Source organism: Neophocaena asiaeorientalis, unplaced genomic scaffold (assembly GCF_003031525.2).
Source record: "Neophocaena asiaeorientalis asiaeorientalis breed wild unplaced genomic scaffold, Neophocaena_asiaeorientalis_V1.1 scaffold149, whole genome shotgun sequence".
NCBI lineage: Eukaryota > Metazoa > Chordata > Mammalia > Artiodactyla > Phocoenidae > Neophocaena > Neophocaena asiaeorientalis.
Genome location: NW_020174442.1, coordinates 1825299 through 1838040, shown reverse-complemented (window position 1 = coordinate 1838040; position 12742 = coordinate 1825299). Strand labels below are relative to the sequence as shown.

Here is a 12742-nt window from a genome sequence, read left to right as displayed (position 1 = left end):
AAAAAAAAAACAAAAAAATTAACGTATAAAAAAAAAAAAAAAAAAAGAAAAAAAATTAAAAAAAAAAAGAAAAGTAAAAAAGAGATTGTTTAGAAAAGAAAAAGAATGTATGCAAAAGAACAGAAAAGAAATTTGGGTTGAAAAGGCTTAGAACCTTTCTCCCGTAAACTTAAGTGGAAGCCTCAGTAGCTGATCAATGTGAAAAGTAATTTATATTCGGTCTGTTCTTCATTGAGTTTGAGACTGAATAATTCTAATTAGAAGTGTCAAGACTGAAGAGAAATGCTCAACCATAATGAATTTTACACTTCGATTTCCCCCAAACTCTCTATATTTCTCTATTAAAGTAAGAGCAGGTTATTTTTAGCATTTATGTGCTGGCCTCTCTTGAGAGTCCTTTGAGGGCAGGAATTGAATAGAATTTATTCAATAAACATTTGTTGAATTGGAATCCTTAATGGTTTGATTATCCTTTTATAGAGAAGAGCTTTTTTATATCCTCAAAGCAGAGAAGCATCCTGCAAATTAAGCTATTGGTGAGCAGCAAATGTCCAGAAGAGGAAGCTCATGTACTTTAACATTTTCTCCTATTGAAGAAACCTTCCAGGCTGCTAGAAATTAGTGAAAACACTTTTCACGTTTGCTTGTGGAGTCAGCTCCCCCATCACATCCAATGGCGCGTGTTTGGTCAGGGTCCCTTAGTTGATTATCACTTTTGCTCTCCAAGGCATTCAGATCTTAACACTTAACATGGCCTGTGAAATTTTGTGGGAATACTGCATCAGGTCTAGTTCTAACAAGCCAATTTAGTTCAGCTAAATTAGTACTATAGAGCCTGGTAGATTACATTTTTTCACCCAAGCAGCATTAATTTAGGGTGGTTTCTTTTTCATTCCCATAGAACATGTGGAAAGTTGTTCTCTTTTGCTCATGGGAATGTAGCACTGCCTAGATGGCAGTTCCACACACAGAGGACGTTCATTCGCTTTGCTCTCCACTAGAAATGGAATGGAGAAATAATGCTGCAGGCCTTTACAAGCTGCTGGATAGGGAGGGAAAAGAATTGGCGAGGAAGTCTTAGAAATTGCAACAACTTGAACCTCAGGACACTGCTAGGGGTCTGAAGAAAATCTGAATAGCTTCATGTGATATTTCATTCCAAGAACATTTATATTTTCACGCAGGCCTCTCGCTTTACCCCAAAGGAGTTATATCAGAGATGTAGGCAATGGCATACTGGACGCTCGTCTGAACCTGTTCCTGCAGGTGTTGTCTACTGGAATAGAAGGAAGTAGTCATCTGAAATGTATGTTAGAAATGCAGAATGCCAAGTAAGAAGGGATCTCCAAGAACATCTCTGAACCCCTGGTTTTATGATGTGATTGTCAAAACCCCGGGAAGTGAGGTTACCTGCTGAAGGTCAGCCAGGTGCTCAGTGTCAGATCAGGATGATAACCCTGCCTTCTTCTAATCCAGTGATCTTTTCACTAGGACTTATTGCATCTGCCTCAGGCTTGTGGAGGATCCCTAAGTTTACCTAGAAATCAAGTTGCAATGTCCCAAAGAATCAAGTACAAACACTATGAATAGTATGATTAATTCATGGATGTCTCATAATGACTGAGAGAGACCACTTGGAGAAAGAAATTGCTCTGTTTGTGCGGCCAATATTGCTTAGCTTTTCAAATTAGAAGTTTCTGCTCTCTATCTAACCTGAATTCTTCAGGCTGAAATTTTAACCTCATTCCTTCCGTACCTTCTGTAGTTGATAGTTTCTATTAATGAACTTGGGCTATTGACCTACACCAAGTGAGTCCATGATTGAGGCCCATTTTGTTGTTGTCGTTGTTGTTAGCGTGAATTAAAGATTTTAGTGGAAATCTTTAAGAGACTGTTAAAGAAAATAGAATAAATTGTTTTGAAAAGAAGATTCTCCAGATTTTCCTGTAGGCAAGAAATCTGAGCTCTTGAGCTTATAATAGACTGCTTTGAAATGAAGAAATATAGGATTGAACATTGAATATTCTTTATATTTCATGGGTGTATTTCAGCCACATTCTTAGGCCCATAGGAGTGCATGCTTTTACTCTAACAAGAAGCTGTTAGTGAAAATATGTTGGAAAACAGACTGTTTAAGTAGCAGCAGGTTGTTCGTATGACTATTTCAGGCTAACTGTCTCAGCCATATGTTTAGAATTGGGTTTAAAGACTTCTTTGTAGCTTCTATGTAGAGGTTGTATATATTCTTCCATTGCCTAAGAAGTAGGGCAGGCACAAGAAAGAAAATTATTACAAGTTCCAACCAGAGAAATATAGTCTTTCTGATTTTCCAAAATCAGTAGCAAAATGTACTTGGATTGTCTTTTTGCTGATTACCCTTATTATTTGCATGAGGCCTAGATTGAAAACAATTTGTGAAAGGTCTTGATATCCCTGGACCCCGGGGGAGGGGATGGAATTAAATACAGAAAAATATGTGGTGATACGTTTTTAAATTTAGGAATATCAGAGTTTTGGGTGAATAGTAAATGAGATTTTTTTGAACTGTATAGCATGAACTCTTGTCTTTAAAATATATTATCAATATTGGATCTTTTAGGGTTCTAGTACAAATAGAAACCTGAAAAAACCTGAAGATTCTCTGTTAAAGGTCCGTGTGGAGTTGCAAGTGGAGATAATTTAGCCAATCACTGTGTTTTTAGTACACAGCCTATCAGTAATGTAAGAAACAGAAATACTGATTCCTTCTCTTTCCTCTTCTTTTCAGCTACTCCGTGACTGTGCAAGAGTCATACCCACATCCCTTTGATCAAATTTACTACACTAGCTGCACTGACATTCTGAACTGGTTTAAATGCACGCGGCACAGGTAATGGAAGCTCAGATGTATTTCTGTGTTTGGCAAACTGGGAAGGAGTCTGAAGTAGGGAAGTCATGAAACTTGATTCCTTGAAATAAAGTGTAGGTTGGCTTAAATGGACAATCAGTATATTCTTAGCAAATTAGTGAGTTAGCATAATATTGGTCAAAACATATATCCCATGTTTCTTCTTAATTATTTTGGAGTACTTTGCTTTTTGTACCTTTATTATATTTAATAGCTTTTTGTATTAAAATATAAAGTCTTGATTTCTAATCAAATTACAGGTCCAATAAAGTAACAACGTGATTTTCCCCCTTTCTATAGAATCAGTTATCGGACAGCCTATCGACATGGAGAAAAAACTATGTATAGGCGCAAATCCCAGTGTTGTCCTGGATTTTATGAGAGCAGGGAAATGTGTGTCCGTAAGTAAGACTTGCATCCCTTGGAGGTTCATTTATTTTTTGCAGTGTTGGTTTGCATTTAAGGGAGGCTGGAACAGAGGCCTGGGGAGATGGGGCATCTTGGATCATTCCCTTTCATTCACTGCTGCTTTCTTGGCCTGTGTAAGGAGGGAAGCATTAACTGTGTCCCTCTGTCCTATGAAAAATCTCCAAATAAATGTCACTTGAGGAGAAAGCAGATGTTGTAGAAAGATGATTCAAGGCTGGATGCTGCGATGTTCATTACAGTCCTTCAATAAATGTCTGTTTGGAAATTGGTCAGGGAGTCATTGAACTTGGGTCACAGAAGAGAACAGAGATATAACCTTCCTGCAGTAGCTCAACAGAGTCCCAAGTCAACTTCTGAGAGGCCAGCATGTTCTTTCCTGATACATAGGATGATACGCTTATTAAATGTAGAGGAGCTTTCGCAATACGAAATGACTGTAAGTCTGGGTTACAAAGTAGACCTTCTTTTTTCATTGTCATTTCTCTCCTCCCTCCCCTCCCCATCTCACCAATTCATTTTGCGATTTTTTTTTTAACATCTTTATTGGAGTATAATTGCCTTACAGTGTTGTGTTAGTTTCTGCTGTATAACAAAGTGAATCAGCTATACATATACATATATCCCCATATACCTTCCCTCTTGCGCCTCCCTCCCACCCTCCCTATCCCACCCCTCTAGGTGGTCACAAAGCACTGAGCTGATCTCCCTGTGCTATGCGCCTGCTTCCCATTAGCTATCTGTTTTACATTTGGTAGTGGATATATGTCCATGCCACTCTCTCACTTCGTCCCAGCTTACCCTTCCCCTTCCCTGTGTCTTCAAGTCCATTCTCTACATCTTTGAAATGTTTTAAGAGAAGTTTGATGTTTTATGATACACTTTAGGAAATCCTAGACTATCATGTGACATGCAGTTTGCAATTGGGGTTTCTTACCATTGTGTGTAGGACACGTAGAAGAGAGCAATAAATACAATTTTATTCAAATATTTTGGCTCAACGCAAAGTTAGAGGGACACCTTTGCTTTCTGAGCTGAGATGCTGCTGTTGAGTAGTATAGAGAGAGACAAAGTTCTGCTCTAACTTGGAGGTACTAGGAGTGATTGGAGACATCACTGGGCTTAAAACTCTGCAGAGCTGAGTGATAGCACTGGCTTGGCCACCAATCATCTGGGTGGCCCTGGATAAACCATTTATAACTCTTTGAGGCTAATTTGCTCTCAAGCAGCAAGGGGGCTTGGACCAGTGTATGTGTCATCTTCCTTCCAATCCCTGGAGTCTATTCTTTATTTATATAGACAGGGGTGATTTCTCAAATTTTTATTCAAAACCAAGGCTATATGTAATAAATGTTCGTTGAAGAGAAATTATAAAATGTAGCTAAGTGAAAAGAAGAAAATACAAATATGTTGTGAATGTCTTTCCTGGTCAGTAAATGAACTTCTATAACATTTAACAAAAGTCAGTATGTTATTGCATTATAGATGTTTATTTGACTGATCTCAACTCTTGAATATTTACATGATTTCCAAGTTTTAACTATTATGGACTGCTTTAGAAGACATCATTGTGGTTAAATCTTTGTTCATATCCATAATTAATAGGTAAGGATAACTTCCTAATAGTAGAATTGCTGGGTCAGAGGCATACACATATTTCTAAGATGTTTGGTGTTTTTCCAATTTATACCACCACCAGCAGTATAGAATGTCTTTTTGCTTATATCCTGTGGCAATTTTCCCTTTGCTATTTTTTTCTTTATTTGCATGTGTTTGATTAATAATGATGCTGAATAAGAAAACTTACATGTTTATAATCAAACATCTTAGAGAATAATCATGAAGTGATCTCTGTGGCCCAGGCTGATAGGAAATTTTCAAAGGAAAGCCCTGAATACACACAGAGTGAAGAGTGGGGAGGCTTCGCTGGTTGGGCTGGCCACTTTACAGAAGCTTTGGGATGATATTATCTTGGTGCACTTACCAGGGTTCAAACTTACAAATACAATTGTCAGCACACTGAGAAAATAGTTCTGTCTCCCAGGATTCTCTTCTCTCAACCCAGGTCATAGGAACCACCTATAAAGCTGGGATGCTAATTCATTGTTACACAGAACCTGGAGAGGTGCTTACAGTCTTCTAGTCATACCTTTTCTCCTTGAAGGTCTGGCATGTGAGAAACTAGATTTTATTGGCAGCTGATGTGGGGAGTGTGGATCCGAGCAAGGTCAGTTAGAAAATTTTTAGTGCTTCGTGGTTCCAGCCTCCCATAGCCCAACACCGCCGTCATTTTATTCAGTAGTTCAGCCTGCCTCAGAAAGCAAGGCGATCCCACAGCACCATCATACCTGGTAAAAATTATTGCCGTCATATGATGGTAAAGATAACTCTTCCTTGATCTCACACAAGACAGGTTGCAAGGTGTCCTCCTGACCGCCTGGATGGACATCTCTAGAATTTGCCTCTAAAATTCTCCTTTTCTAAGCCTTCTTGGATGACCAACTGTTCCTGGAGACTGAAATATTTTTTCTTTAGATATGTTAATATATTTAGTCAGCTTACTGTCTAGTCTCAAAGGCCTAGAAGCTATTTGATCTCTTTAAGGGTATTTTGCATGTCTCCACTCTGATATCTTGATTTCACAGCTTAACCCCAGAGGACCATCATGCTTCCCTGATTTCCTTGTTCTTGGGGATGCCACTGGTAAATCTTCTGTTCTCTCAACAGCTGACACTAGCGAGGCACCCTTGTGGATAGAGAAGGAAGAGAGAACACATGATTCTTTGTTCTGCTTTCATAATATTTTTTTCAACTAGGTTTTGCTGCCAGGCACCTAGCACTGTCACCATTTAAACTGTTTCCAGCAAGTTTTCAAAAGGAATTGAAACACAGGAATTGATAATAATTTTAGTTTAATTTTGGTAATCAGTTTACCTAGAAGGCAAAAAAAGGATGGTTTCACATAACCACCTGTATTAGAAAAATAGTTTCTTTTAGGTGTCTGGGGTATCTCCCCTGGAGAGAAAGTTCCATCCTCCCATCCCTCCCCACCCCTGCTGCATCCTGACCAAGATTATGCATCTCTGCTAAACTCTCAGGCTGTGCAGAAGCTGCTGGTCCACAGAGCACACTTTGGGTGACAACGGTCTGTGTTCAGAAGACAGACATGTACCATCAGGCAGGAAGAGCCAAAATGGAGAGTTCAGGGAATAACGTGGTTAGAAGCCTTTCCTAAGAATCTGGTCGGAGAAAAAGAATGAATTGGAAAATCTTCCAAGGAGAAAATATTACTAGACATGAAGATGTCTATGATTCCTTCCTGAGGTTTTAACCTGTTCATAAAATTAATTAAGCTTGTAAATGTATTCATTTTTCAGAGTTACTATTATTGCCTAATTGTGTGTTTCATTGCTTTTTTAAAAACTGGAATATCGTTTATTTACTTTCTTGACTTTTTAAAATATTTGAAATAATAGAGTTGTCATACACTATCATGTTAATTTCAGGTTACTACATAGTGATTTGACATTTGTATATATGAAGAAATGATCTCCAGGATAAGCCTAGTAACTATGTGTCCCCATACAAAGTTATTACAACATCATTGACCATATTCCTTATGCTGTATATTACTTACATACCTGTGGTTTATTTATTTTATAACTGGAGAGTTTTACTTCTTAATCGCCTTCACCTATTTCACCCCCACCCCCTCCTCCCAGAAACCACTCCTTTGTTCTTTGTATCTATGATTCTGTTTTCATTTTATTTTGTTTTTAGATTCTACATATAATTGACATTATACAGTATTTGTCTTTTCTGTCTGACTTATTTTACTTAGCATAACACCCTCTATTCATTTTGTTGCAAATGGCAAGATTTCATTCTCTTTTATGGCTGAATAGTATTCCACTATATATGTATATCACATCTTCTTTATCCATTTATCCATTGATGGACACTAGGTTGTTTCCACATGTTGGCCTTTGTAAATAATGCTTCAGTGAGCATGGGGCAGCAGATATCTTTTTGTGTTAATGTTTTGTTTCCTTCAGGTAAATATGCAGAAGTGGAATTGCTAGATCACATTGTAGTTCTATTTTGAATTTTCTGAGGAACTTCCATATTTCCATAGTGGCTGTACTAATTTATGCTCCCACCAGCATTGCTTTTCTCCACATCCTTGCCAACACTTGTTATATCTTGTTTTTTTGATGATAGCTATTCTAACAGATGTGAGGTAAAGTCTAATTGTGGTTTTGATGTGCATTTCCCTGATGATTAGTGATGATGAGCATCTTTTCACATACCTGTTGGCCATCTGTATATCTTCTTTAGAAAAATGTATATTCAAATCCTCTGCCCATTTTTTAATCAGATTTTTTGGTTTATTTTTGCTTGTTGATGGTTTTGTTTGTATTTGCTTTGCAATGGCTTTTTAGTTTGGTGGAGTCTCAGTTGTTCATTTTTGCTTTTGTTGTCTTTGCTTTTGGTGCCAAATCCAAAAAATCATCACCACGACCCATGTCAAGCAGCTTACCACCTATGTTTTCTTCTAAGAGTTTTATCATTTCAGGTCTTGTGCTCAAGTCTTTAATCCATTTTGAGTTGATTTTTGTGTATGGTGTAAGATATGGTCCAGTTTCATTTTTTGCATGGGGCTGTCCAGTTTTTCCAACATCATTTATTGAAGAGACTGTTCTTTCCCTCTTATATGTTCTTGGCTCTTTTGTTGTAAATTAATTGACCACACATATATGCATGGGTTTGTTTCTGGATTCTCTATCTGTTCCATTGATCTATGTGCCTGTTTTTATGCCAGTACCATGCTGTCTTGATTACTATAGCTTTGTAATAAAGTTTGAAATCACAGAGTGTGATACCTCTAGCTTTGTTCTTTTTTCTCAAGGTTGCTTTAGCTCTTTGGGGTCTTTTGTGGTTCCACACAAATTTTAGGATTAATTTTTCTATTTCTGTGAAAAATGCCATTGGAATTTTGATAGGGATTGAATTGAATCTGTAGATGGCTTTGGGTAGTATGGACATTTTAACAATATTAATCCTTCCAAACATGAGCATGGAATGTATCAAATATATTTGAGTCAGGTTTTATGTATTTGTGTCTTCTTCAGTTTCTTTCATCAATGTCTTATAGTTTTTAGTGTGCAGGTCTTTCACCTCTTTGGTTAAATTGTTCCTAGATTTTTTATTCTTTTTGATGCCATTATAAATGGGAGTTTTTTCTTAATTTCTTTTAAAGTTAGTGTTAATAATTAATTTTGATTTACTAAAGTTATAAATCTAAAACCTAGTTGTTTCTTGACATAGAAACCAAACTTACAGTTCCCAAAGGGGAAAGGGAGGGTGGGAGGATAAATTAGGAGTATGAGATTAACAGTTACAAACTACTATACATAAAATAGATAAGCAACAAAGATTTACTGTATAACACAGGGAACTATATTTAGTATCTTATAACAACCTATAATGGAAGATAATCTGAAAGAAATATATATGTAGCTGAATCACTTTGCCGTACACCTGAAACTAACACAATATTGTAAATCAACTATAGGTCAATAAAAGAAAATAAACAACAGCAACAACAACAAAACCTAGTTGTTTCTTAAGCTAAAATCACCTTACAGGTGTTTCATTCATCAGTCTAACAAAATTTAGCAAACACATAAACATAAAAAGGGCCTTTGACTAATGTTTTACATATTTAAACACCATCAAGTTTTTAAAATGGAATTTGTATATTTAATAAATTTGAATCCTATTTTAAATAATCCAGCTTTTAGGCTGACAAACCATCCCACGTGCTTAAATAATTTTTGTAAATCTAATAAGTTCAACTTATTAATAAGGTGGAATCTTAAATTCTCTTAAATGTTCTAATATTGTATTTGTAAAATTTCAACTTTAACATTTCTAATCAGTTATTTCACTACACTTTTAAAAAATGAAATTAGAAGACCAGCCCCTTGTTGCAATAGACCACATTCTTTTATGTATTACAATTATCTTCTCAAAACAAAAGTTATAAACACTATAGATTTTGATTCTCACACGTTTCCATATTAAATTCAAAATATTCACACAGCTGACAGATACCCCCTAAGCAAATAATTACATCATCTCATTTTTTTTTTGGTTTATTTTAAAATAGTATTCTGGTGGTCTCTTTTCAGTTTGCTAATATTATTTAGTTAGTTAGCTAATTGTAGTAAAAACTACATAACATTAAATTTGCCGTCTTAATCATTTTTAAGTGTACAGTTCAGTGGTGTTAAGTGTATTCACATTGTTTTGCAACAGACCTCTAGAACTTTTTCATTTTTCAAAACTGAAACTCTGTACCCATTAAAACCTAATTTCCCCTCTCCCCTACCTTCAGCTCTTAGAGACCACATTTTTACTTCTACTTTATATTTCTAGGATTTTGACTACTTTAGATACTTTATATGAGTGGAATCATGGATTTATTTCACTTAGTGTAATGTCCTCAAGATTTATCCGTGTTGTAGCCTGTGATAGGATTTCCTTTTTGTTTTAAGGCTACATAATATTCTTTTGTATTGTTTTCTGAAGTTTCTTAAATACCAGAGAACATGTTCTTTGATTAACTGCCTTGACCAAATATACTGAGCCCTTTATCTACTCTAGATGTTGTATCCTGTATTCCTTAGATTTAAGACATATGATTTAATAGTCCTAGTTTTCAAGTTAGATTACAACCCTCAACCCAGTTGGCTATACCAATTGATTGAATTTTGTGTATCTTTAGTCATTAAGATATATAAAGGTATTATTTTGGCCTAACTTTAACTACCATGATAATTGCTACAATTATCTTTTCTTTTCATATAATTCTTAACTTTTATGACCACACATCTCTTGTAAATATTGGTATCTGGTTGCATTTTGCAAATCTCATAGCTATGTTTGAATGTGAAATCGCACCCTCTAAGGTCATCTTGTTCATCCTCTTCCACCTTGCCTTGGTGCTGATCCCATGTATTGTCTGAAGTCATAAGGGTGCCAGTTGTCTGGCTTTTCCTCCAGAGTATTAATTTCCTCCACAAGATCACCAATCTCCAGACACTTCTCATCTTCCATCTTCTCAGCCCCCATACCCCAAGATTTCATATAGTTCTCTAATTTAGAATTTTGATCTTGTTCCCAAAATGAAAAGATGCATAGCACAAATTGGCTTAAACATAGTGCTTTCCAGGATTATCTGTTAACATCTATTTCCTCCTCACTGTTTTGCCTGCCTCACTTATGTTTTCTTCCTTTCTTCTTTCTTTCCTTTCTGCATTCCCTCCTACCTACCTACCTGCTTATTCTAATGTTTGACACTTAAAGATGCTCACTGCAGCCACTAAACTATTTTGTATCTCTTTGCACATGCGAAAGATTAATAAGACAAATTTAGTGGGATTTCTGGGGCAAAGAGTATGCATGTTGTAACAGTAAGATTAGGTTTGGCTATGAGTAAAACTTTGTTTCTTTCTCACATGAGTCCAGAGGTTGGTAAACCAATAAGGAACCCAGGCAATTTCCACCTTTCTGCTCCACCACATCTGGGGTGGAGCCTTCATCTTCATGTGCCATTATTGATCTCCCCACATCAATCTAGGTCCCAAGCAATGGATGGAAGAGGCAGGAGAAAGAGGCAAATGACAATGCCAGCTGTTTCCTGAGGAGAGTTTCTAGAAGTGATCACATTCCATTTCTGCTTTGACTAGACCTTAGTCATATGACCTCAGCAAGCTATAAGGGCATCTTTATTCTGGGTGGTCAGGGGCCCAGTAAAAATATATTTCTGTAGGAAGGGAATAATGGATATTGGGAGAAAGGAGAAATCTGAGTCACATTTTAAGACTTTTTGATACAAACTTCCAAATTGCTGTCTAGACAGGGTCTAATAACTTGCATGCCCACAAGGAGTATATTAGGGTGCCCACTTCCCCATATCCTCACCAAAATTAGGCATTATTATTTCTTTCAACCTGTTGGGTGACAAAAATGGTACCTTGCTTTACTTTGCATTTCCTTAATTATTATGCTGTTCTCTTAAGAAATATATGTTGGTTAGTCACTTGTATTTTGGCTTCAAGGGGGATAAAGTGAGAGTGCTTTGTGTCTCAAGAGCCATAGAAATGCTGGGTAGAAACAACAGGTGTCAGTGGAGAGAGAAATGTGCTGATTTCCAGGCTGGTAAAAGAGACAGTTTGAGACTGAGACTTGAATAACAAATGCCGTGGGCCAAGCCAGCAAAAGGCCCAGGCCCTTCAGGGCCCCTTACCCTCACCACCATCACTGGGATCCATTCTCTCCTCACCCCAAAGTCCACAGGTCCCTCTCTCCCAAGGCCTCAACTGTTTGTAGCTCTGGGAATGGCTTGGAGCCAGGGCAGCCCCTTGTCTTCTCCCACAGCCCCCACCATGAGCCCTGAGGAGAGAAGCATGATCCCTGCTACCATGGCAGCGAGGGGAACTCTAGGGAGCCCTAGACAGTGATATGCAAACTCCCAGGTCTGCAGAAAGGAGCTGAGACCCAGACTCGTGATCTCCACAGTCCTGTACTTGAGGAGTATATAAGGATTTGAGGCTGCCCTAGGCATCCAAACCATTATTTACAACACTAGAACTTTAGGAAGATGTGTTTGGCCATACACACAACTGATTTCCAAACACATCTTTGGAACCTGACCTCTTAGCAAGTGGGAGTTGCCTGTAAATTTGGTTTCATGGGACTAGGAAAAGCTCACAGGACAACAGCAGAGTGGGAAGTTGGCAGCTATCCCTCCGTGGGAAGGATTGGCTAATCCCGAGATGAGGCTAGTAATACGTTTTCCCTCCCATTTCCTTTACTGATGGCAGAGAAAGCAGATCACTGGAAGCAAGGCTGCTTGCCGCAGAATCGTGAATGGACAAAGGGCATGGCCTGGGGTCCATTCTCTGGTGCAGCTCCCATCCTTTTGCCCAGATGCCCAGTCTTCTGCTGCTGGATGCTGCTGCAGAGGAAAGGACTGTTGTGATAAATGTTTCCTTTGTGGTGGACTTGACTCTGTTACCCTGTTTTTGTTAGATTGTGGAGGTCAAATGCTAACTTCAAATTAAAGCTGTAATGGGGGCATCCTGGGCGGTGTGGCTTACAGGGAAGACGCAGGAAGAGGTTTGGGGCCTGGGTTGCCACCCTGTTGCCTTGTAGGCCAGCCCTGATGGTAGAGGATCAGTTCCCATGGATGTGCCCTGGCTGTCTTTGGCAATCATTAAGAGAACTTTGGAACTGTAAATAAGAAGGCTTCACTCCCGCACACTGAACTGTATATGATTTCCTGTGTTTAGTAGAGAGGAGTGTGACAATTGATTACCATAGCACTGAATGAATATTCACAGCTGATTTTTAACTTGGCCA

General features: G+C 37.8%; 1 protein-coding gene across 1 annotated transcript in view; it reads left to right on the top strand.

Moving 5' to 3' along the window:
• Window positions 1-12742, top strand: part of MEGF10 (multiple EGF like domains 10) — a 346338-nt gene that overhangs the window by 229166 nt on the left and 104430 nt on the right. Inside the window, exons 5-6 of the mRNA XM_024757156.1 lie at window positions 2768-2869; window positions 3188-3288. Coding sequence (XP_024612924.1) covers window positions 2768-2869; window positions 3188-3288 — 203 coding nt within the window. The remainder of the gene's footprint in view (window positions 1-2767; window positions 2870-3187; window positions 3289-12742) is intronic.